The 22008-nt window shown below is 40.1% G+C and overlaps 1 protein-coding gene across 1 annotated transcript; it reads left to right on the forward strand.

Annotated features, from left to right (window-relative positions):
* Positions 1-6727: 6727 nt before the first annotated feature.
* On the forward strand, positions 6728-19623 carry ALKAL2 (ALK and LTK ligand 2). The gene is made up of 7 exons (XM_052697949.1): positions 6728-6745; positions 6951-7104; positions 7409-7727; positions 10071-10124; positions 10236-10316; positions 12355-12420; positions 18953-19623. The coding sequence occupies exons 3-6, from the start codon at positions 7469-7471 to the stop codon at positions 12417-12419; spliced, it is 459 nt and encodes a 152-aa protein (XP_052553909.1). The 5' UTR covers positions 6728-6745; positions 6951-7104; positions 7409-7468; the 3' UTR covers position 12420; positions 18953-19623.
* Positions 19624-22008: the final 2385 nt, after the last annotated feature.

Raw genomic sequence — 22008 nt, forward strand, 5'->3', positions numbered from 1 at the left:
CACAGTTACATGGCTGTTTTGTGGTGTATTTTTTTTTTCCTTCATCTAGCTGTGCTTCCAGAATAGTGATAATTTAAAAAATTAGACTCAAGATGGTAGAAAAGATCTTTATGACATGATTTTTGGAACAAAGAAATTTAACACCAGCAAAAACAAACAAACAAACAAACAAAAAAGAAACAAACAAAAAAACAGAGAAGATTTTCTCCACTTTGTAATGAATGTTAAATACAGACAAATTTCAGTTTTGGAACCACTTAGCATGGTTCTAAGTTTCTGGAGGGAAATGAGATGAAAGAGGCTGAAGAGAGCAGTTGTGTTAGTGAAGAATTCAGTAAGTACAGTATAGATTGTTAAAAATAATGTAATGCGAGGCAAAGTCATTTTCTGTCTTAGTAGAATGACCATCTTGCCAAGATCTTACAATATTGCTTTTTAAATGCTTCTTTTCCCTCAGGCTAAAACTAAAAATATTGGCAGTTTTATTTCATTGCAATATAGGATCTACTCAAAAGAAAATGTACACGAGAGAAAAAAAAGATATTTTTAGGCCCTTTTTATTCCAATTTGCTGCTAATATGATTTCAGTGTGAATCTTCCTGATTTACATAGAGCCTTTGCTGCCTCCAGTGGAGGCTTTGTACAGCTGCCTGACAGTAAAGACACAATTATTTTCGAAGCTGCTTATGAATTCTCAGATTTTGGTGTTTGTTTTACTCCAGTTTAGGCCATGATGCAAAAAAGGCCCTGTAAGTTCTTCCAACTGGTAACAGTCCTCAAACGATGTTGGTAATCACTGAAGTACAGGCAGAACTTACAGGCTGCGCCTCCACGAGAACACAAAACTGAATGCTGCTAGGGAGGGTTCCTGGCACTGGAATCCAGCCATGTGCACTGTTAAATTGCAATAGCAAACCCTGACACGTGGTTGTGACAACTCTCCCCATTGATTCTGTGGTACTGTTGGGAAGTTAGGAAGCACAGGAAGTAATTAGTAGTTCGCGTAAGGATGTCCTCTCACAGGGAATAAGAAAGATGGACAGAATGGATGAGACCCATCCTGTGCCAGCTGGCTTAAGTAACACAGTCTTTAGCAATGGTCTTGAGCACATTACATTTACTCCTAGAAACGTAGCCTGTGTGTGCCAGGTCCTGGATTTCCCGCAGTTTGGCTGACTCAAGATGTTTTCTCTCCTCTAAAGAATGGCAGTCTTCCATACAAGAAGAGACAATAATCACAAGCCTGGATTAGTGGAAAACTTCCAGTGGACTTGAAGTGATTCTGCACAAGAAAGGCTAGAAGTCAATGTCTTCAATCTCTAGGCTGCTCCTTATGGTCTTGAACTACTGCTGAATAAACTTCATGCCTTCTTGTAGAAAGCAGCTTTTCTTACTACGAAGCTGGTCATGAAGAGGCTGCAGTGTACAGTCAGGACTGCAATGCTGCTTTCTGGAAGGACAGAACCAGTGATTATTTTGCAGGCCTGTGGTCTTTCAAAAAGTAAGCTTGTCTACAAGCAGTTTCTGGATGATGATCTTGCTGTTAGGTGTGCTCTAGACCTGAAGTGTAAAAAGTCAGCCAGTTGCCACCCAACAGTCACAGAGCCTGCTCAATAGATGAGCAGTATGTCTGCCTACGGATCCACATAAGGAAAACATTTCACTGCTTTTCAAGTTTTAGATGTTTGTGCTTATCATTCAGATGCTGTTAACAAGGCATATGTGAGATATCCTTATGTTGCCTGAGATGACTTTTGTTTTTTAGCATAAATCTTTAAAGAAATGGTGCAAACACACAGTGAGTTTAGGCTGTACAATCAAAATACGTCATTTGTCAGCAATGGCTCTACAAAACACATGTGATTCGCTTGTCTCCTCAAGTTAAGAACCATTGCTGGGAAGGAAAGAGGAAGCTACCCTGCTTCTACTAAGTTCTTAGGTACGCTGAAGCAATCCTCTTTCCCTTTGGACAGATATCAGAGCAAGCGAGCAAACATAATGCATTCTATCAGCTAATGAGATATCAGCTTCTACTCATTTACTTTGATATGGCAAGGCAGTCTCTTGCAACTGCAGCTATATGACTATAAGTGAACAAATAAGAATCAACAGTGAAAACACATATAGTAGGCTTACTGCTATACAGTAGCTGTAGAACTTCCTATGGCCTGTAAGTTTCTTAAAGTGGAATCAACCTCCTCAGCTGCTTAAAAGTTAAGGTTTATGTTAGCATCTTCCTGAGGTCAACTGTCAATAGAGGTTTGACTTAGTTCTCTGAGGCATATATCCTTACTCTGAAAAACCATATAGAGAATAGCTCAAAGTGGTGGTCTCTGGACCTTGAGATTTCAGGGAATACTTTGAACACAACGCAAGGTAGCTAAAAAAAGGTGAGACAACTCTCAGAACATTTACATTTCCTTTTACTGCTTGTTCAGGACAACTTCCACAGCAGCTTTGCATGGATACAGCACTGTAAAACTGATAGGGGATAATTTTGAAACTGCTCAATGACTGATTGTTGGTCAGTACAGAGCTGCCTTTAAATTTACAAGTACAGAAAAGCTGTAGCCAGAAATCTGTTCTGTGGTATTTTTTAAACTTTCTACCAAACATCATGCTGGCCCTGATCTTAATACCAATAAAATATTTAGGAACTATATCAAAGTTCTTCACTTTTGGTTGCAGTGATGATTGATGGAATTTTAATCTTGTGGCATTTGCATCAGGTAGGAAGTCGGGGAAAGCCCTTAAAATGCTCAATTGGCTTTAATAACCCTAACATCTGTTGAAGTTTTTGTTCAAGTTGTATATATTCTCTGGCTGATTTCAGTGCTACAGGAATTCTTAATGCCTCATCATTACTCTCCCCAGCAGCTGTCATTGGGCATTGCCTCTGAGAGCTGGAGGCTCACAGAGCTGACTGAGCCAGGTGCATAAATATTATTTTATAGCGATGTACAATGCATTATACTGAAAACATGTTACTCATTTTCATAACTTGGAGGAGAGATTTTGGAAAGCATTGTCTGTTGGATGCAATATGTATCTTTTCTGTACAGATTTTTAAAAATAGCTATTATACTTTTAATTCCAAAGTAATGCTTACTTACATGTTATATTGACTGAACAGTACTACAAGTACACTGGCCAGAAAAAGAAACCAGCTTACCACCTGCCTGTGCAATTATTCTTTAAACATCAGGTGGGATAAAAGCTCCTCAATAGAAATTCCTAACTTCTATTGGGATAAGAAGCTTAAATTATAAAAGTATCCATGGCTATCAAATCCTTATTTTTATAACAGACTTCAAATATTTTGGAAGTCCAGCTACCATGTTAACAAGCCAATACCCACTCAATTCAGAATTACCAGACCCAACTTATTCCATCAGATTTATCAAGAGAAATGAAAAGTTTGTTTTAACCAAATGATGTAGCTTCTGTTTTTAACATTACTGTAAGCAGTTGTGATGTTTAAGGGAAAAAAAATGCATTTTGAAATATTATTTTGAGGTTCAGAGGTCAATAAAGAGCAACACAAGGAGCATTTTTACTGTCAAGTCATAAGAACATTCATCAGAATTTTCTCCTAAGCATACACTGTATTGGTTATGAGACTGGTTTAGTCAATCAGCTCTGCTCTGCAATCACTGAAGAAAATGTTGCACTTACTTCTATTAAATATAGATAGGAACCTTTATGTCTGTTATAATCAGCCGAAACAAGAGAATGCTTGAAACCGTAGGGCTCTTAGCATGAAAATTTCACCACTCTTAGACGACAGAACCAAAGAGTACATACTTTCTTGTTTTCATGTACACCACGTAAGTAAAAAAAGTCCAGACATCTTTCCTTTTACTATCTTAACAAGGCGTAATAGAGTGGAACTGGTAAAAACAGTGAGTAATGTGTGTTATTTAACAAAGCTAAGATTCTGCTTGGCTTTTGCTTCACGTTCCAAATGTAGTGCCCCTGTTTCGTAACACACCAAGGGAACGTGGGAAAAGTACAGTGGTTAAATCTATCCACCACATACAGCATGTGGTCCTTTAATGCAAACGTGCTCACTCATTTCAAGGATTACAATGAGTATTTTAATGATAAGTCATTCAGTAACATTGTAGGTTGATCTATTCATAGATTTTGATTGCAGGGGAGCTCACTCACTTTACATCCTGTAAAAATAAGCCAATGGATTCAAACCAGGTATTTTAAAATGAAATCTACCACTGCAGGACAAGCCAAAATGTCCTGCAGTGACACTTGAATAGTGATCTGGTCTTCCTGGTTCAGGTTGCACTTTCAGATTTGGATTTCCTATCTCCTCAACCTTCTTTCATGGAAAACAAGCTGTTTTTTGTTCTGGCTGTGAAGCTGTGTTCATCTTTCATTTCTACCTGAAGAGATTAAAGCTCACATGTTGTAAATCCTGGAAGAATGCTTTCTGCAGCAGCCTGGCTGCTTGGTGTTGACATGAGTCAGGTGCTTCCTAGTATCCAAGGAAGAAATCCAAGATCTTTAATGGCAAACAGTGCATCTACTCACTTCAGAAGCCTCAGGAGTCAGACTGAGGGTGGGTGGAAGTCCTGGGGGTCAGTTTTGGTGGTGTATAGGCTGGAGAACAGTTGGCAGCATTTAAGTAGCTAGCATTTAGGTAGCTGGCTTAGATTAAACCCTAAGAAAATGTAACCTGGTGGAACATTTTCATTCCAAATCAATCAATGTAAATTTCACTTAACTGCACCAAAGCCATGGGAGCTCTACACAATTTGTGTAATTTAGCATAAACAAATCAGAACAGACCCTTGCCTCAATTTCTGTGTGCATAAAAAGACAGTAGAGTTACTTACCTGCTTGATATCCCAGTTAGTATTTCCATAGTACTTTGAATTTATACAAATAAATTAAAAAGGAGTATTCCTGAGCACTGAAATTATCTATGATGTTAATTTGTCCTAGGCATGTTTTTGGATCATGCCAGATACCTTTCTATGAAGTTACCTCATGGAAGGAATTAATGCACAGTTTTTGATATGTTGTGTCTTAACCAGAGGAAGAAAGCAATACAGGTCATTCCACGGCAGCTGGTCTCCATGCCAGACTTGCTTTGGTACATATGGATTGCTAACTTGTGGCTAACTTGTGAGCTGAATGGTGTAGTGCTGCCTGGTGTACACTTAGCACAGGCTGCTTAGGGCATGGGGACCAAGTCTTTCAATATCTTTTCAGTAAGAAAGAAGGGGACAGGTTCTTCAGTGTAGTCTGTTGGGATAGGACAAGGGGAAATGGTTTCAAACTAGAAGAAAGAAAATTTAGAGTGGATATAAGGAAGAAGTTTTTTACAGTAAAGGTGGTGAGCCACTGGAGCAAGTTGCCCAGAGAGCTGGTGGATGCCCTGTCTCTGGAGACACCCACAGTCAGGCTGGATGTGGCCGTGAGCACCTGATCCGGCTGTAGGTGTCCCTGTTCATTGCAGGGGCGTTGGACTGGATGGCTTTTAAGGGTCCCCTCCAACTCAAACGATTCTGTGATCCTATGAACATCAGGCTGTACCTACTTGGTTCTCCATCTTGCCCATGTCTATTAGTTGACCCCAGCACATAGCCAGAGTGTCAATATTTGGCGTGTCTAACATGTAAATACACCATATCAAGTTATGTCATGCCGAGTGCCATGCTTTGTCGCTGCTGAGCTACTCTTCCAATTAATTCCTTCCCCTGAGCCTCGGGGTGGCAGGTAAGGCCAAAGAGAAGGTGGGATTCAGGACTTCAGACAAAGCCCTTCAGGCTCAGTCACGTCCCCGAAAGTCTCTCCCAGCCACGGTACCCGCGAGGTCGCGCCCGCTCCGCTCCTACGGGCGGCGGGCAGACCCGGCACTCCTTACAGCGCCGCGCGCTCCGCCGTTCCCGCCGCCTGGAGGGGCCGCCTTGCGGCGCAGCGGCCGCTGCGGGTCACTGTTGGCCGCCGCCTCACCTGCCCCGCGGCCGCTGTGAGGTCGGTTCCCCCCCTCCCCGGTCTACTTTGGAAAAAGCTCCCGCCACGCGGTCCAACTTTGTATTTGCCAGTTGTTTTTTTTTTTTTTTTTCGTCTGCCAAGGGAGAGGTTTATACACACAATCAAAGTAAATAGAAAAGTTCAGCCGGATCGGGTTTCATCCGCGTTTCCCTCCAGCTCCACACGTTCCGAGGGGCTCAACCGTGCGCAGCCCCGCCGAGGCTCGCGGTGACACCGCCCGGCGGAGCGGCAGAGCGCACACGGGACGCTGCGCTGCCCGCAGCCCGTGCCGAGCCTTCGTCCAGTCTCCATCCCCGTCCCCGAGCTTCCAGGCAGCGCCGACCCAGGAAGCCGCCCCGCCGCCCGGCGCTGCCCGCGCCAAGAATACAGCCAAACCCCGCTCCGCCACCTCTGCGCGGGTTTCCCGGCCGGCTGGAGCAGAAATGTTTCCTTTTCCCCGGCGGCGCCCCGCCACCTCCCCTTCCCCGAGCCCGAAGTTCCTGGTAAACACGCGGCTTCCCCGCCCGCCCCCGCCGCGCGGCCCCCGGCGGGTGACGGCGGGCAGCGGCCTCGCGGTCGGGGAGCGCCGGGCGGGAGCCGCGCCAGGGCCATGAATATTGCAGAGGCCGCTCCGCGCGTTTCTAATTAAAGTCCGGGGCGAGGCGCTCCCCCCCCTCCTCACCTCCCCGCCGCCGCCCCCTCGCACCGCACACGCCCGCTGGGGACCGTCTCCTTACGTCGGAGAGCGGTGACTGAGCCCTGCCCGAGCGCCGAGGCGGGGGAGGGACGGGGGGACCGGGCGGGAGCGGCGAGGGCAGGGCTGAAGGGGGGTTGGGGGGGGTGGGGGGGGGAATAGAGCGGCGGCGACGTTCCCGAGGTTGCCAAGTGGACTTTTATTGTTTTCCACCCACTTCCAAGTCGATACTATCTGCCGTCTCATGGCCATCCTATAGCCTATATAAGCGGTGCGCCGGGGCTGGCGGCGATGGAGTAAGGTGTTGGATGCGGAGGGAGCAGAGGGTCGAGAAGGGGGCGGCGAGCAGCCGGCAACCAGGACTCCCCGCCGCTGCCCGGGGGCACGCAGCTCGCCTAGGAGCGGACACGCAGGTAACGCGGCGCGGGGCGGCCGCCCACCTTTCCCCATCCCGCTCCTGCCGCTGCTGGCTGACAGCCGCCACGGAGCCGCCCGACGGGCAGCGCACACGCGGCCGGAGCGAACGCCGGCGGCGCGGGGCAGCAGCCACGGGCGGGCTGCGGGCAGGTGCTGCCGGGCCCCGCGCGGCTCAGCCGGCTGCCCACTTGTGAAAGTTGGGCTTCCCCCCGTTATGCGACCTGCGGAGCGGTCTCCCCGCTCCCCCCGATATTCCCCGTTTCCCGCCTCCGACCCGCTCCCGCTGTTGTTCTCTCGCAGTGAAACAGGAAAGCTCCCGTTCCGTTCCGCCGGCGCGCTCAGCCCGCAGGACAGCCGGCGATGAGCGGACTGAGGTCTCCTGGGCTGCTGGGGCTGATGCTCTTGGTGCTCTCGGCGGGATACTGCAAAGAGAAAACCGACGCCGGGGATTTGAAGGACAGGCAAAGTCTCTTAAATCTCATCATGGAGATCATTCAGGAATTGAAGAGGTACCGCCTGGAGAAGGACAGTGGGGTGCAGTACTTCTCCAAGCACGACTACGGCTTGGATCGCAGGGAAGTGGCTGACTACGGAGGATACCAGGATGAGCAGAGAGTTGGTAAGTCCCAACCCGTGGCTTAGGTCTCTGTTGTTTCGCAGGGCACAGGGGAATCAGACATCAGGTTACCAATTTTAGACCGAGGATTCACCACCCAGAATACCTGTAGCCTCACTTTGGTATCAGGAAGTGATGCAGGAGGCACACTTGGAATAGAAAAACTCCATTCACATCTGAGTCTCATACCCTCTGGACAATGTACTCATCTGAGTCTGACTTCCTGTGTGTGGGCTTTGAACAAAACCTGCTAACGAGGGAAAAGACTGAAATGTGTGAGATCAAAGAAGCTACGAAAATGTTCTTTCTCTTGTTAGTTTACATTTTTTAAAACATGCCCAGTTTAAGTGGAAACCACTCTAGTAGTGATTCCCCTGCAGGATTCTATGCCCATGCAGTGATAGATACCAGAAACTCTGTCATTTCATTTAACTTTTTGCCCAGCTTTAATCAGTCCCATTTGTACTCTGGAAGTAACACATTTGATAGGTGGTAGGGAACTGCAGCAGAGTACTCCTCTGTCACCATGCAAGCTCTGAACGCTTTGAGTCACTCCTTCAGTCAGTTCTGCTCAGCTGAGTGGCTCCTCTGTGACCTGCATGAGGTTCCATTTGTCCATAAGCCCATCCAGGGCTGGATGTCCGCAGCAGCCCGGAAGCAGTGATACCAAACCCAAAGGGGTGGGTGGAAGTCCACAGCTCGGTTTCATGGTGTGCTTCTGTGCATCCAGCTGCAAGCTGATGTAGCTTCTGCTGCCAAGTCTCATTTATTGCTCACTTCCAAACCCCTGGAGCATTGCTGCTTATCTTACCCCTCCTATTGAAAGTGACTTTCTGAATACTTACCAGCAGATGTCTACTCACCTTTTTCCAATCTGTCTTTTATTTTGCTAGTATGTTACTTTGCCTTTATTGATCTCATAGAGCTCTATTTCCTTTACTCACTCATATTCAAATATCCTCATGATTTGCATTTGTTGGCGATTGTCATGAAAATGTTATTTCCAATTTTGTTCCACTTAAGAACAGAGCAGTGAGAACATGTTGTTTTATAAATGTTGAAAAGTTACACCAGGCTGAGCAGTGAACCCTAATGTGTGCAACTCAACTACTCAACCACATCAGCATATCAGTGCAAAACATTTGGCTTGTACCGATCAGTTATCTGTGTAGATGGAAAACCAAAACAGAACAGAAGCATTGGTACCAGTGTCACTGACTCCTCAGGAGAAGCTTTCATCCTGTCATAACAGAGTTATTCCCAGCAACCTGGAACTACTGCTTAAGAGTTCTTCATTTCAGTTTTGGCATCACTTTCCCAGTGAGTCTGTCCCCCGGGAAATTTCTGAGCAAAGCACGTGTGGTTTTTATGCTTTTCATGACATAATTAGGTCAAATACGATAAGGTCAATTTTACTTACACTGACTAAAGTTAGAAGTAAATGAAGAATGACTTTCGAGAAGTGTCTAACCTCAGAAACGAATCAGATCTAGATGGAAATGTTCTCTGCTTTATATCTGATAAGAGGTGGCAGGGGAATGAAAAAGGCTGCTCAAGCATTTATGGTCAGATAAATAAAGCACCACGTAGGGTATCATACACAAGCAGCACTCTGCTCTCAGCACTGAGTTTGTAACGGAAAGCAATCAAAGATAGCTGTAAATCAGGAAGACACAGGGAAGGGTTAGGGCTAAAATGGATTTCAGTAAACCAGTTTCATTTTGCCATCTGCTGAACACAATATGCAAGGTGGTAAACCACAAATACAGAGAGCCAGAAGAGAGCGATTTGCTTAGAATCATTTCCTGTGAATTTTATTTACAGCTTGAGGGAGGAAAAAAAAAAAAAATTCCTGTAAGTAGATCAATCCAGTTTCATGATTACAGCAGGACAGTGCTCATACAAACACACCTCCAACAAAAGAATAGATGTTGTTTGCGTAACAAAATTGGAAGACGAGGCATGGAACCAAACCTGAATTTACCTTTGGATCCTTACCAGTATTAGAATAATCCATTTCTCAGTCACTGTGAATCAAAATTTTGTAGAGGTTTTTAAGTAGGTAAATGGGAAAATGCAATTTATGGAGAGCTAAACTCTGATTGTTAGTTATCTGTCAACACCACTGATGACTGCACACCTAATAGACATCACCTGTTTCATATCGCAGTGTTTCACAGTGGCTTTGAAGGTAAAACAAGTGTTTGGCATTTGGCCTACTGTGTGCAAATGAGTTTGACTTTTGTGCATCTGTCAAGAGGTGCTGGTCAGAATTCATTCCTTTTTCCCATACTTGCCAAGAACTGTCCCTACAGCAGTGACTATTTTTTTTTTTCTTTCCATCAGAAATAGTTCCCAGAGATCTGAGGATGAAAGACAAGTTTTTAAAGCACTTAACAGGTATGTTTTAATTTTGCATTGCTATCCATTTTTTTGCATACGTATCATAAGCTGTGCTGTTTCTCCTGCAAGCTATGGTGATTCTTAAGTTAGTTTTCCCTTCTCTTTCAGGTCCACTCTACTTCAGCCCAAAATGCAGTAAACACTTTCATCGGCTTTACCACAATACAAGGGACTGCACCATCCCAGCCTGTAAGTGCTAAAAACAAAGGCTAATTTTCATAAAACAACAGAGAACTCTAAAGTGGAGTAACTCCATGGAATACCAGTTGTAACACAGTGTGAGAGTACTGGTCTAGTATTAAATGGGGAGGTTGGTGGCCCCGCATGTGGCAGGGGGCTTGGAGATTCATGATTCTTGAGGTCCCTTCCAACCCTGACCATTCTGTGATTCTGTGAAAGTGTATTTCTTGCAGTGCTCTTCAGCATTAATATTACAGTGAGGGGAAATGGCAAGACAACTTTTTAGCTGTGAATAGACTGTGCAGAATGACTGCAAACCCTGCTTCCTCAGCTATTTATGCATACCTTTTTTGTTCAAAATCAAAGGCGTGTTTTTCATAGAACACACGATTTGTCTCCTAAACCTGTCCCATTTAACTTCTAGTGCTGCAAATTCAAAATAGCAACAGCAGAATTAATAATTCATTAATTATCTATGTAGAACACATAATGGCAGTGCCACAGGTTGCCCAGAGGGTGCAGGATCTCCTCCATGGAGACCTTCAAAAGCCACTGGGATGTGGTGCTGGGTACCCTGCTCTGAGTGTCTCTGCTTGAGCAGGGGTGGGGCCAGATGAACCCAGAGAGCCCTGCCAACCTCAGCTGCTATGTGATTCTATAACATGCTTTAAAGGCATCACATATTTTCTAAGTTCAGTCACCAGTCTATCAGTCATGTTGACTTTGCAACCTTTCTCTTCAGTAAATTACAAAAATAAAACTTTGTAAGGCTTAATGAAAAAAAGTTTAAAAAAATCAGCTGATGGGTACAAAGAAGCAAATTCACATTATGATATTTCATCAGTGTTGGCAGCACAGAGAATTTAAAATAAATCAGAAACCAACATTTATCACTTTGTAGGCATGACTCCAGATTCATACCAAGATGGACCTATCGAATAAGACGCTGTTTTAGCACAGCCTTTTCAGAATGGAAGCACACTTTATTTTACTTGTCTGAGGTCAACCAGTTGGGTCAGTTGCAGAGCTGGGAATAGAAATAGGAGTTCCTGATTCCAAGTTTCAAGTATTAATAAATATTTCAGCTAAATATATTTTAAAGACATATTGGTTAAGACCTGCAAGCTTTCTCCCTATTCATAAGGCCTCATATTAAGATTTCCTTGGAAACAGAGAGATTTACAGTTAATGTAATGGTTTACATTGATGGAGATGGAGTTGTTCATAACTAATGTGCTTTAAATAAGGAAATGGTCATATTACCTTTTTCATAAGGATAACATTGCAAATATCATTTGACTCTGTATTAACAAATACTTCAAGCTGTGAAGCTAGAAACTAGTAGGCTTTTATGTCTGAATTAGCCTTTTCCTTCTGACAGGTGATACACCTGCCAACATAGCGTCTGGATAACGGCGGATAATTTGTACAAATTGGATAGTGTATCTATGCTGTGAGATAAAAAACTGTTAACATAGCATCTCTAGGATTGTAGGATGCAATTAGCAGTTAATGAAAATAATGCTGAATGGAAATTAACATCACTCACTGGACTGGACTGACCAGCATCTTCTTAAAGTAACTGTCTTCTACAGACCTGAAATAAACAACTTTAGTGCTTCACACGCAGTGTGACATTACTTTCTGATAATATCTGATAATATTCTGATTTCAGGTTAAGCTTACTGTTCACTCTATGTTATTATTTTGCATTTGAAAGACAAATTAAAAGCATCTATGATGCTGCAACAAGGTGGGAGCCAGCACTAAACTATTTTGTTGTCATAACTTTTAGTATTTTGGGTAACTTAGTAGCATTAACAACTAAGAGATACTTTATTCTGCTGTTGTGATCAACTTTCAGTTACAAAGTTTTTACACACTAGCTTTTGAAGTCCAAGGAACAGATTCCTATACTGTTTCAAACTAAGTTGTTCATTAAACTTAATTACAGCAGTAATCTGCACACCTTTATTGACTTTGATTTTTAAAAGCAAAATCGGTTACTTTAGTAATGTCTGTATTTATGCTCTTTTTTTCATGACAGACTACAAAAGATGTGCCAGGCTTCTTACTCGGTTGGCAGTAAGCCCAATGTGCATGGAGGGATAAGGTAAGCTTCTCTAAGAGCAGTAATGACATTCTACTGAACAGCATAGCTGTGGATTTTGTTTCATACATGAAAAGTCATAATACCTTTCTTTGGATAAGATATTCCTCTTTCAGAATATCTGGAGTAACTAGCTTAATCTGGCAAACGGTGGCAGTAAATAAAGGCTACCCCCTACTGGAAGTCATTATATAATAAGTCCACGTGCATCAGCTGTGAATTATTTATAGCATTATACAGTTAGCAAATAGTGAATTTGTTGTTATAGAACAGAAGACAGCTGTAACATTTTTCAAGAGTTAATTCAGCATACAATCATTCATATTGGCAGCAGCAACCCTTTTATGAGTGCAGCTGTAGATCTACGGGGTACATTTTAGCATAAGCTAATATATAAGTAGCTACACACAAGACAGCTTTATAAATGCAGATAGGCTGCAGGTGCTTTTACGGTACTTAAAATGTATTAGTAGCATTGATAAACTAACATTAAGCTGCCCAGATTTCTTGGGATTTTCATGCCTATGGTTATTCTCTCCCTTTTTGCTTAGCTGTACCACTAATTCCTAGAAGTACTTTGAGGGATCTCAGCATGCTCCAAAAAACAGTTCTTCCAAATGATCTGTACTTCTAGAAGACTGACACGAAACTGATACAAAAGGACAAATTTAAATTCCGCCCTCAGTCTTTGCTTGAGACAGAAATATGACCTTTGACAAAGGGATAAGTAATATATGGATTTGGCAGTAACAAATGTTATCAGATACATTATGAGAAGATACATATCTTACAGAGTCACTGAAAAAAGCAATAATGCTTAAGGATTTTAATTTCTTTTTTTGAAACACAGAAACTGTTTGGCATGGCATTCTCAGAAGCCAGTGAGGAAGATGTTATTTAAAAAAAAAAAGGAAAAATGGTTGGAAAACCATTCACATTATTAGTGCTGCAGTGTCAAACTGGAAGACTGTACTGAACAGGGTCACACAGCTACACTGTAGATATGTCATTGATCAGCATTTTCATTATTTTTTTTGTAGGAGAAGTTAGTATACTTATTGATGACAGCAGAGTAACAGACACAACCAGCAAAGAATACTGAAATTGAAAATAATCTTGAAAAATTAGCTGAATAGTTTAGAACAAGGATAAAATACGAGGGAAAACAGAATTAAGAAGTCAAGGAGCAGAAGTCAACTGCAGAAATATACGGCAAGTTATGAATTACTAGACAGATAGTTCTGTAGAAAGTGTAGGGATTATGGTGGGTCATAAACTAAGCACGAGTCAACTGTGTCACACATGAAAACAAGGCAAAGGACAAGATGAAATTTATAAATGGAGACGTTTATCAAACACCTGAAATAATCACTGTGAATACTGCATCTAATTGAGGACCCAACATTTGAAGGCATACAGGTGCCTCTTGGTCAGAGTCTGAAAAAGAGCAACATGCATGATCAAAGAAAACAGAATTTACAAGAACAGCTAAAAGGAATTGGGAAGAAAAGAGGAGTATGAGGAAACATAATTGAGCTATTCAGTTTCATAAAAGGCTTCATAAGCCATTCTCTTCACCCAGTGTGGTTAAATAAGATGTAATTTGCTTAAATTTTCAAGAGAGGGTTCCAAGTAGATTTTAAAACATACTCCTCTAATGGCAAGAGCAGAGATAATATATTAAATAATTAGACGTAATTCAGCATTTTGACTTCAGGCTAACCTTAACATTCCTGTTAGTATTTTCTGCCTGACTTCCTAAAGCAGCCCAGCTTCAAAGTAGAAGGTTTCTAAACCCTAATGACTGTTAGGTGACTTGATGTCACTGAAACACGCAGCCATAGAAAAGAAACTTTTCACCCTCACACCGTGTGTTCAGGAATGGAATTGTAGAAACAACTGCATATAGCAGTAAGACAAATAAAAGCTAGCAGATCAATAAATCTCTTGACCTAACTAGAATTTATTCGAGGGATTCAACCTTTCATTTCAAGGAAAGCAAGGAACAAATTGGCTATTATATAATAATATTCATTGTGAATATTATTATATAATATAGGCAGGGTGAAAGGCAGGTGACTAGTATTATTACCAAGACTAGCAAGCAGATACATTGGAGCAGAGATTTTTTTTCTTCCCTTCTTTTGGAAGTTCCATCTGTATCATTACATCCTACTCTGAAAGCACAAACTAGTAACTAAAACTGTTCTCACTTAACATGAAAATCTTTTAGAAAAAACTGCATCCATCTTATTTTGCCAAGCAACTCCTCTGCTCAGCTGACTTACACGTTTGAAAGTCTCAACAAGGCTTCTCTCCTGTATTCCTCCACAAAGATACACAAACAATAGTACCCTTACACAGCATTTATTAGTGGAGAGAAATGCTATTCTTTATCACACGTGCCTAGTGATCCACACTGGTGTCCCCATAAAATGAAGCATCTTTTCTACACAAATATTTTCCACTGAATCAGTTCATTTTTGTGTGGGTAACACATCCACTTTCACAGGCAAGTGCAAAGCAGGCTTTGTTTTAATCATTTCATGGACTGAGATGTAGAAAAAGGTAGGGGTTGGGTTTGGTTTGTATTTGTCCAAATAACAATCAATCATTTATCTCCACAGAGGGTTTTCAAGTAGTTTTGAAGTTTTGAACATAGCAAGACAAGACTTCAAAACTATTCTTGCTTAAGATGGCTCTCTAGTTTAAGAGGGTTTTTTAATAGTCTGGAAATGTACATTTTTTGTTTCTGCCATAAAGCTACTGGTTAGTATCAATTCTAAATCTCATACTAATTCCTAAGTAGTAGAGAACACGTTCTTCATCTCATTTATCCCACATATATGTAGCTAAGCTTCCTTTCCTGTCTACTTTTTAGACTATGCTTTCAAAGTTCGCTTGTCCCATATATCTGAGCAATGCACAGTCCCAATAGATCTCTTTTACTTGTTCAGAGAGCATCACTCAATCCAGAGCAGCATGTCTACACTAACACATCACTCAGTAATCCCTTTTCTGATAAGTAACCCAGACCGTACTCCTTGTTTGTCACTAGTTTCACCTCTAACTTTTATTTATTTTTATTTTTTAGTTTTATTTTACTACATTTGTTTGAAAACTACAAGGTGCTTGTGGTTGGCACTCTCCCATTTCCATGGCCAGGTGTTTTCTAGGACCAATGGTGATCTCATGATACATTCTTAACACCTCCTGGTCCCATAAGGACTAAGGACTGCAACTGAATGTATGATTACATATTTCTGTTCTAAGTGCTTGCACATAAGTGCTTATGTATTAGCTTTTTTTTTCCCTTAAGTTTCTTCAGTTGCTAATAATGAATAAGATAAAACTCGCTATACAGCTTTAAGTTACTAAATACAAGACCAAAGGGTGACAAAGGGAACTATAATACAAAAAGTACACGAGAAATCTACCGGTTATTTATTCCCCATAAAAGCAGATACAACTAGCAATATTTTAAATAAAAGCAATAAAGACAATATTGCTTGCTTAATAATGCACATTACAGAGCAAGAATAAATTTATACATAAGAAGGTCGAAGACTCTTTATAAAAATCCTAGTAAGATAAAGCATACCGATAACTAAAAATTTCTTTGGAAATTAAAAAACTGTGAACTTCTTAAGATGCATTAACCATACTCATAATGTATGCTAAGGAAATTGAAAGTACGAGAGAAATTCGGAAACTTTAAATACATAAAGAGAAAACAAATACCATACTGGACATCCCAATCCTGAACATCATATTGTATAAGCATTACTTCAAATGATCTTTAAGCAAAAATACTGGGTTGTTACTTAAGTTTTGCTTCAAGTGTTTTCTAACAGTAGAACAGCAGTCTTTAATTGCTTTCTTACAGTTTCTTATTCAGACTAAGACCAAGTGCACTGAAGAAACATCACAGATACTTTCATTTCTTAAAGAAAGTGAAGTTGGATTTCAGATGTGAGTTCTGCATATCATACAGTAAAAACAACCCCTTTTTTTTTTTTCTAGAAAGCATATGTTGATCTGTCACATACAATTTCTCATGACATATTAAATCACTTCTGCTTGGTGACAGGAAATCATTCCCAAGGAAACTAATTTAAGACTTTATCAGAACCACTGCTTTGAACTAAGTAGGTAGCTCGCATACTTGGTTACCACTGTGGTATTGTTCAACTTTGTTAATAAGCAATTTTGAATTTTCATTAGTAGGGGATATCTGTGGCTAGCACCAGATGTAACACTAACAGCTTGATCTTTGCTGTATGGATTTCTGTGACCTGATGCTCCCACTAGAGCCACCTTCCACCTGGCGCTGATTGATGGAAAGGAAAAGGAATTTTAGATATTAGCAAATGGAAATTTTGCCACAGAGCCCTACTGATGCAATGTTTTACTATTTATATTGATATTTAAAACATTAACTTCCTCTCTTGTATTGTTCTTTCTCAGAATTAACATCATGCACAGATAATGAATAGGACCAAATGAGAAAAGCAGTAATATGCCTTTACAGCATGTTTATTATTATTTGCATTAGCAAAGGAAAACGAAAAATAAGAGTCAAAGAAAACGGAGTTGTATGCCTATCGCAGTCAAGTACCATTCAGGATCTCCACTAACAATACTACTTGACTATACTAAATTCCATTCTAATTTTTCTAGACTGATGCATGCAACACAGATTATAAGAAACTTTTGAAAGTACAGCAACAGATTGATTAAGGCTAAAACTCCGATTTAGAAAACTAAAACTACAGATTTAGAAGTGTACTGAAATAAGCATCTAACACCCACAGATTTTGATCAGGTATCTGTACAAGAGCAGGTATAGTTCAGGTAAGTTCAGTCAGTTCCTAGTTTTTCCAGCCTTGGTAAGCTGCATATTCTCATTAGTAATGAACAAACTATTTATTAAAATCTGTGTTTAACTTGTCAGTCATATCACACTCTAATCAGACCAAAAACACATTAATTTGTTTTCAGACAACCCTTTTCGCTTTATATAGAGCACAGTATGGACACACATATGGAAAACAGATCAAAATGCAAGATAAAATTTACATCATTTTCCCCTCTAAGGCAGGACATAAAATAAATATTTGTTCTATCTACACAGCCAGAAGAAAGCTAAATTATACTAAGCTTGTCAGTTACATTATTACATTTCCTAATAGTTTCAAAAACATTGCAGAATTAAATATACGCTTAAATAATACTAACAAGTATTTCTGTATGCATCAATAGCTTGCTTTTCAATGGGTTACATCAAGTCTGACTTTGCATTCAAATGATACCATTACAAATTACACTTAAGCAGTAGAAAATGTAGAGAAACTCAAAATATCAGAGTTCACAATGATTGTGACAGAGATAAGTACGTTCAGATACAAAATATGAAAATTACAACTATGAAAAGTGGCATCAGCAGAACTCTAGTATTAGAGGATCCACTCCTGTGTTGTTCTTATTTTCCACATCTGATATCCATATCTTTTTTCTCTAGTTAGGGCATTTTCCTTCAATAATGGCATTAACAAGTGGTCTTAGAAACACATGAAGTTGGGTAGACACTACTTGCAGCATTTTATGGTCACATCACTAGAAAATACAGTTGTGGAAAATGTCAACATAGAAGTTACTGAGATAGATTTCTGGATACGTACATGCAATGACGGTCATACTACATTTTCTCAGCTGGCTTAAAGGACTGGAGAGAGAGTCTATGGTAGGCTTCACTGCACAACTTTTAAATCAATATTTCTACACTAGACAGTACACGTGCATACACAATGTAGAAATCTATAATTTTGTAACAGTGATTTTTAATACTAATGCCAGAGAAATGGCTGTAATTTCATTCCAAGAATCTGTTCTGGGAAAAGTTATTAGAACTGGCAGCAATTGACCTGTTGCAGCTTCTACTCTGCGTTGCCTCACTGTTTGCAGATTCCAGGAGCAATAGCTATATGACTGAATCTCAAGAAATTACTTGTTTCTTATAAATAAGTCCAAATTTCTTCACTAACAGACCCAATGAAGCACCAAATCCTTCCTAAATACTTGAAACCTCACCTTGATGATTTATATTACTAAACATCGTACCAAAAGCTTCCCAATAGCAAGGCATTAACAAATAAATTTGCAGTCTATTAAATGCTATCCTTGTTTATTCACTTTCTGACCTCACCGCTGCAGATGTAGGTACAGGCTAAACTTACCTATAAGCATACTGTCAACTGTTAGAAACGTAGTATTCCAGTCTCTTCTATCTACCTGAAATGAACCAGCACAAAGACAAGAATGATTTCCAGAACTCAGCCTTGAGTAACAAAACAAAACACTTAATTTAGCAGAGCAACACACACTATTAGATCATTGTGAAGATTTATTATTGAATTCTCTGGTATTATTTACTTACTATTCTAGCTATGCTAACAACATTCTCAAACAGTTTTATCTAAATATAAAAATGATGACAGGCAGTTTTTTTCTTCTTTTTTTTTTTTTTATCCACCAGGTACTGTTACCATTACAAGAAACATCAAGAATCAAGAGAAGTGCCTTGGAAACCAACAGGGAAATAGAACTTATTACCTTTATAACATATTCCATTGTGAACAAGAGATTTATTTTTGCAAATTGACTACTTCCCATAATTCTTTTAACACGTATTTTGTATGTTGTCAAGTTTGCAGATTGACATTCTCTTTACAGTAGCATAACTGCCAGTAATACATAATGTTCCATACTTAAAAACACACCACAAATGATGTGTAATGCTGCCAAAAATTACATAAACACAAATATTTCACCAAGAAAATTGATGTTCTATTGCTTAATTCTACAGTTTTAAGGAATGTTTGTTAGTACACTTAGAACTACTAAAGATCTTCTCCACAGTAGTTGTGGTCACTTGATATCCTTCATGCTTATGCAAATTTTTTAAAGTTTGGTTAAAACAAACTTGCATTGGGGTCACATTGTACCCTGGGAGTACTAATTGCATGACAACCAGAAATGTAATTCCAAGTAGAAATATTTTTGGGGACAGTGGAGCATGGATTTTGTACACAAACACAAGCTGCCATTAATTTACTTTATATAATAAAAGTATAAAACATTCCAGCTAATGTGCAATATGTAAATAATGTAAATAACATGCATAAGTAATAAAGTGTTTGGTATTAAGTTGTCCTCCATTTGCTTTCTGTTCACTGAATCTGATAATGGGATGCTATTTTCAGGTAGCTACTATCATTTATCCACACGTAAGTCTCTTTCCAATGATAATTTGCTTCATTAAGAAAGAAAGGAACACCCACCTTGGAGAAGTTCAGTACTTTGGACTGTGGATTTCTGAGAACTGCCAGATCTTTGCATTAAAATCTCACGAAATGCTCAGACCACAAGGCTGCTCCAACTTCATACAGAATTCTGAATTTCTTTTTCATGACAAATGGTTGTTTCAAACAAAATCCCTGCACAGCGCTTCATCGACAGCCGGGTGCTGTAGGACTGTCTATTCACACAATACCCATAACAGGGATTTTAAATTAGTATGATTATTTTGGTTTGCAGTAGGACTGAAATCTGGTTAAATCAGAATTTTCTAGAAAAAAAGCACCATAAAAGGAAAATGGTAATCTATTTAGTGGCTTCATAAATTAAATTCAGTGGAAGTTTTTTTTTCTAGCTTTAGCAGAAATCATTGGCTGTAACAAGATAAAAACCATAGATAGCAGATTTTGTTTATTTAGTCCTGGGTGCAGGTTTATTATGTAAGCTGAAACAGTCCACGGGTTGGAGGAGGAGTCAGTTCTACATTTTTTCACTCAGTATTAAAATATAACATAAAAAAATGTAAATATGTACAATGTTTAATACACAAACTGTGTATCATATGTTCACTGTTTCTCTTGGAAGCTTAATTACGGTACTGTGAGGATGTCCTTCCAGAAGGCAATTCCCATTCTACGTTCTCATGTTCCACAAATGCCTTCACCATAATATGTTGCTCTCCTCCTGTTCCTCCAAAAGAAACCAATGAAGGACTAAATAAATGAATGAACGAGCTTTTATCTCCTAGCATAACTGATGAATTATGTAGCTAAGTGTATGGGCTGAAAACATACCTTGGGTCAAACCTCAAACTTTTATCGAGCTAAATTTGACACAAACAGTTTTGACTTCTTACCATGTTAAAGAAAAGTTCCTAAGCCTAGCAAAGATAAACAACCATATCTTCCTATCTCCTTTCTGTTACCCCAGCAGACCAAAGATACAGAGTTAAGACTTCTAAATCTGAACTTCAATATGTAGAAACTATAGGTTCTATTTCTACTCAGCCACAAATGGGAAAGCAGAACCCATCGGGCTCTTAATTGTCTGAAGTCTATTACAGTCACTGGCATATTTTAAAAGGTCTTTTTGGCAGAAAATAACAATGGTTGTGCCTAAATACTTCCACTTCTGAGGCTGCTGCATAAAAAATTCATTTAGATGTTTTGTCCCCAACTGCCCATCATTTTCCCATATTCAAGTGCTCATAAAATAAATGGAAAATCATATTTTTCAGAGTCCATATTTGACCTATTCTGAAATATTGTTTATATTGTTATTTGTCCCTGAAGCAAAACAGCTATTAATATGCAAAGTCCTAGCAAGTTCATCAAAAAATCAAAATCATTGGTAATCCAGTAATACACACAGATCCTGGTTTCTGTACCCAAGTGTTCCATCTACCACTTCCCTTACTGTGAACTGGTTCTTAAGTTTTATATCCAACTGAAATTTTCACAAAAATCAGAGATCTCATTAACACATATTCTAGCTGCTTTACAGCAAAAAAATCCCAGAAAAGTCCCCAAGCAGATAGACAGTGACAGAACAAGGGGCAACAGCTTTAATTCAGAAGTGGGGAGATGTAGACTGGATGTCAGGAGGAAATTTTTTACTTAAGGTGGTGAGACACTGGCACAGGCTGCCCAGAGAAGCTGTGGATGCCCCATCCCTAGAAGTGCTCATGGCGAGGCTGAACAGGGCCCTGGGCAGCCTGACCAGTGGGTGGCAACCCTGCCACGGCAGGAAGGTTGAACTAGATGATCTTTGAGGTCTTTTCCAAAGTAAGTCATTCTATGATTCTATAGAACATAATCCCAATTGTAAAGGCTGCAGTTAGATGCATGGTGACATTAAGATTCCTTTCAACCCTAAACGCAACAGGCTTCTGTATCCAAATGCATCCCTTTCCCAGAAGGAAAGTAGATGACAATACAGAGCTGTTCTATTGATTTGGAAGGCAAATAGAAGAATAAATGCAAACAGATAAATAAGAAAGCAAATTTTACAGATTATGTAGTAATTCTTGTTCATATCATATCAGCATTACTCAAAATAAGAAAAGATGGCATCAGTCACATTACTAATCTAATTACATTTCACAGTCATGTTTCTGCCTAGGCAAAAATTGAGGATGATGTACAGACAAATAAGAATAGATTTGCATAATGCATTCCATTTTCTTGTGTGTGCAAGAGCACAACTTCTTAGTTACTGACCTTCATATAGCTTCAA

Source organism: Tympanuchus pallidicinctus, unplaced genomic scaffold, assembly GCF_026119805.1.
Source record: "Tympanuchus pallidicinctus isolate F22 unplaced genomic scaffold, pur_lepc_1.0 scaffold1, whole genome shotgun sequence".
Taxonomy (NCBI): Eukaryota; Metazoa; Chordata; class Aves; order Galliformes; family Phasianidae; genus Tympanuchus; species Tympanuchus pallidicinctus.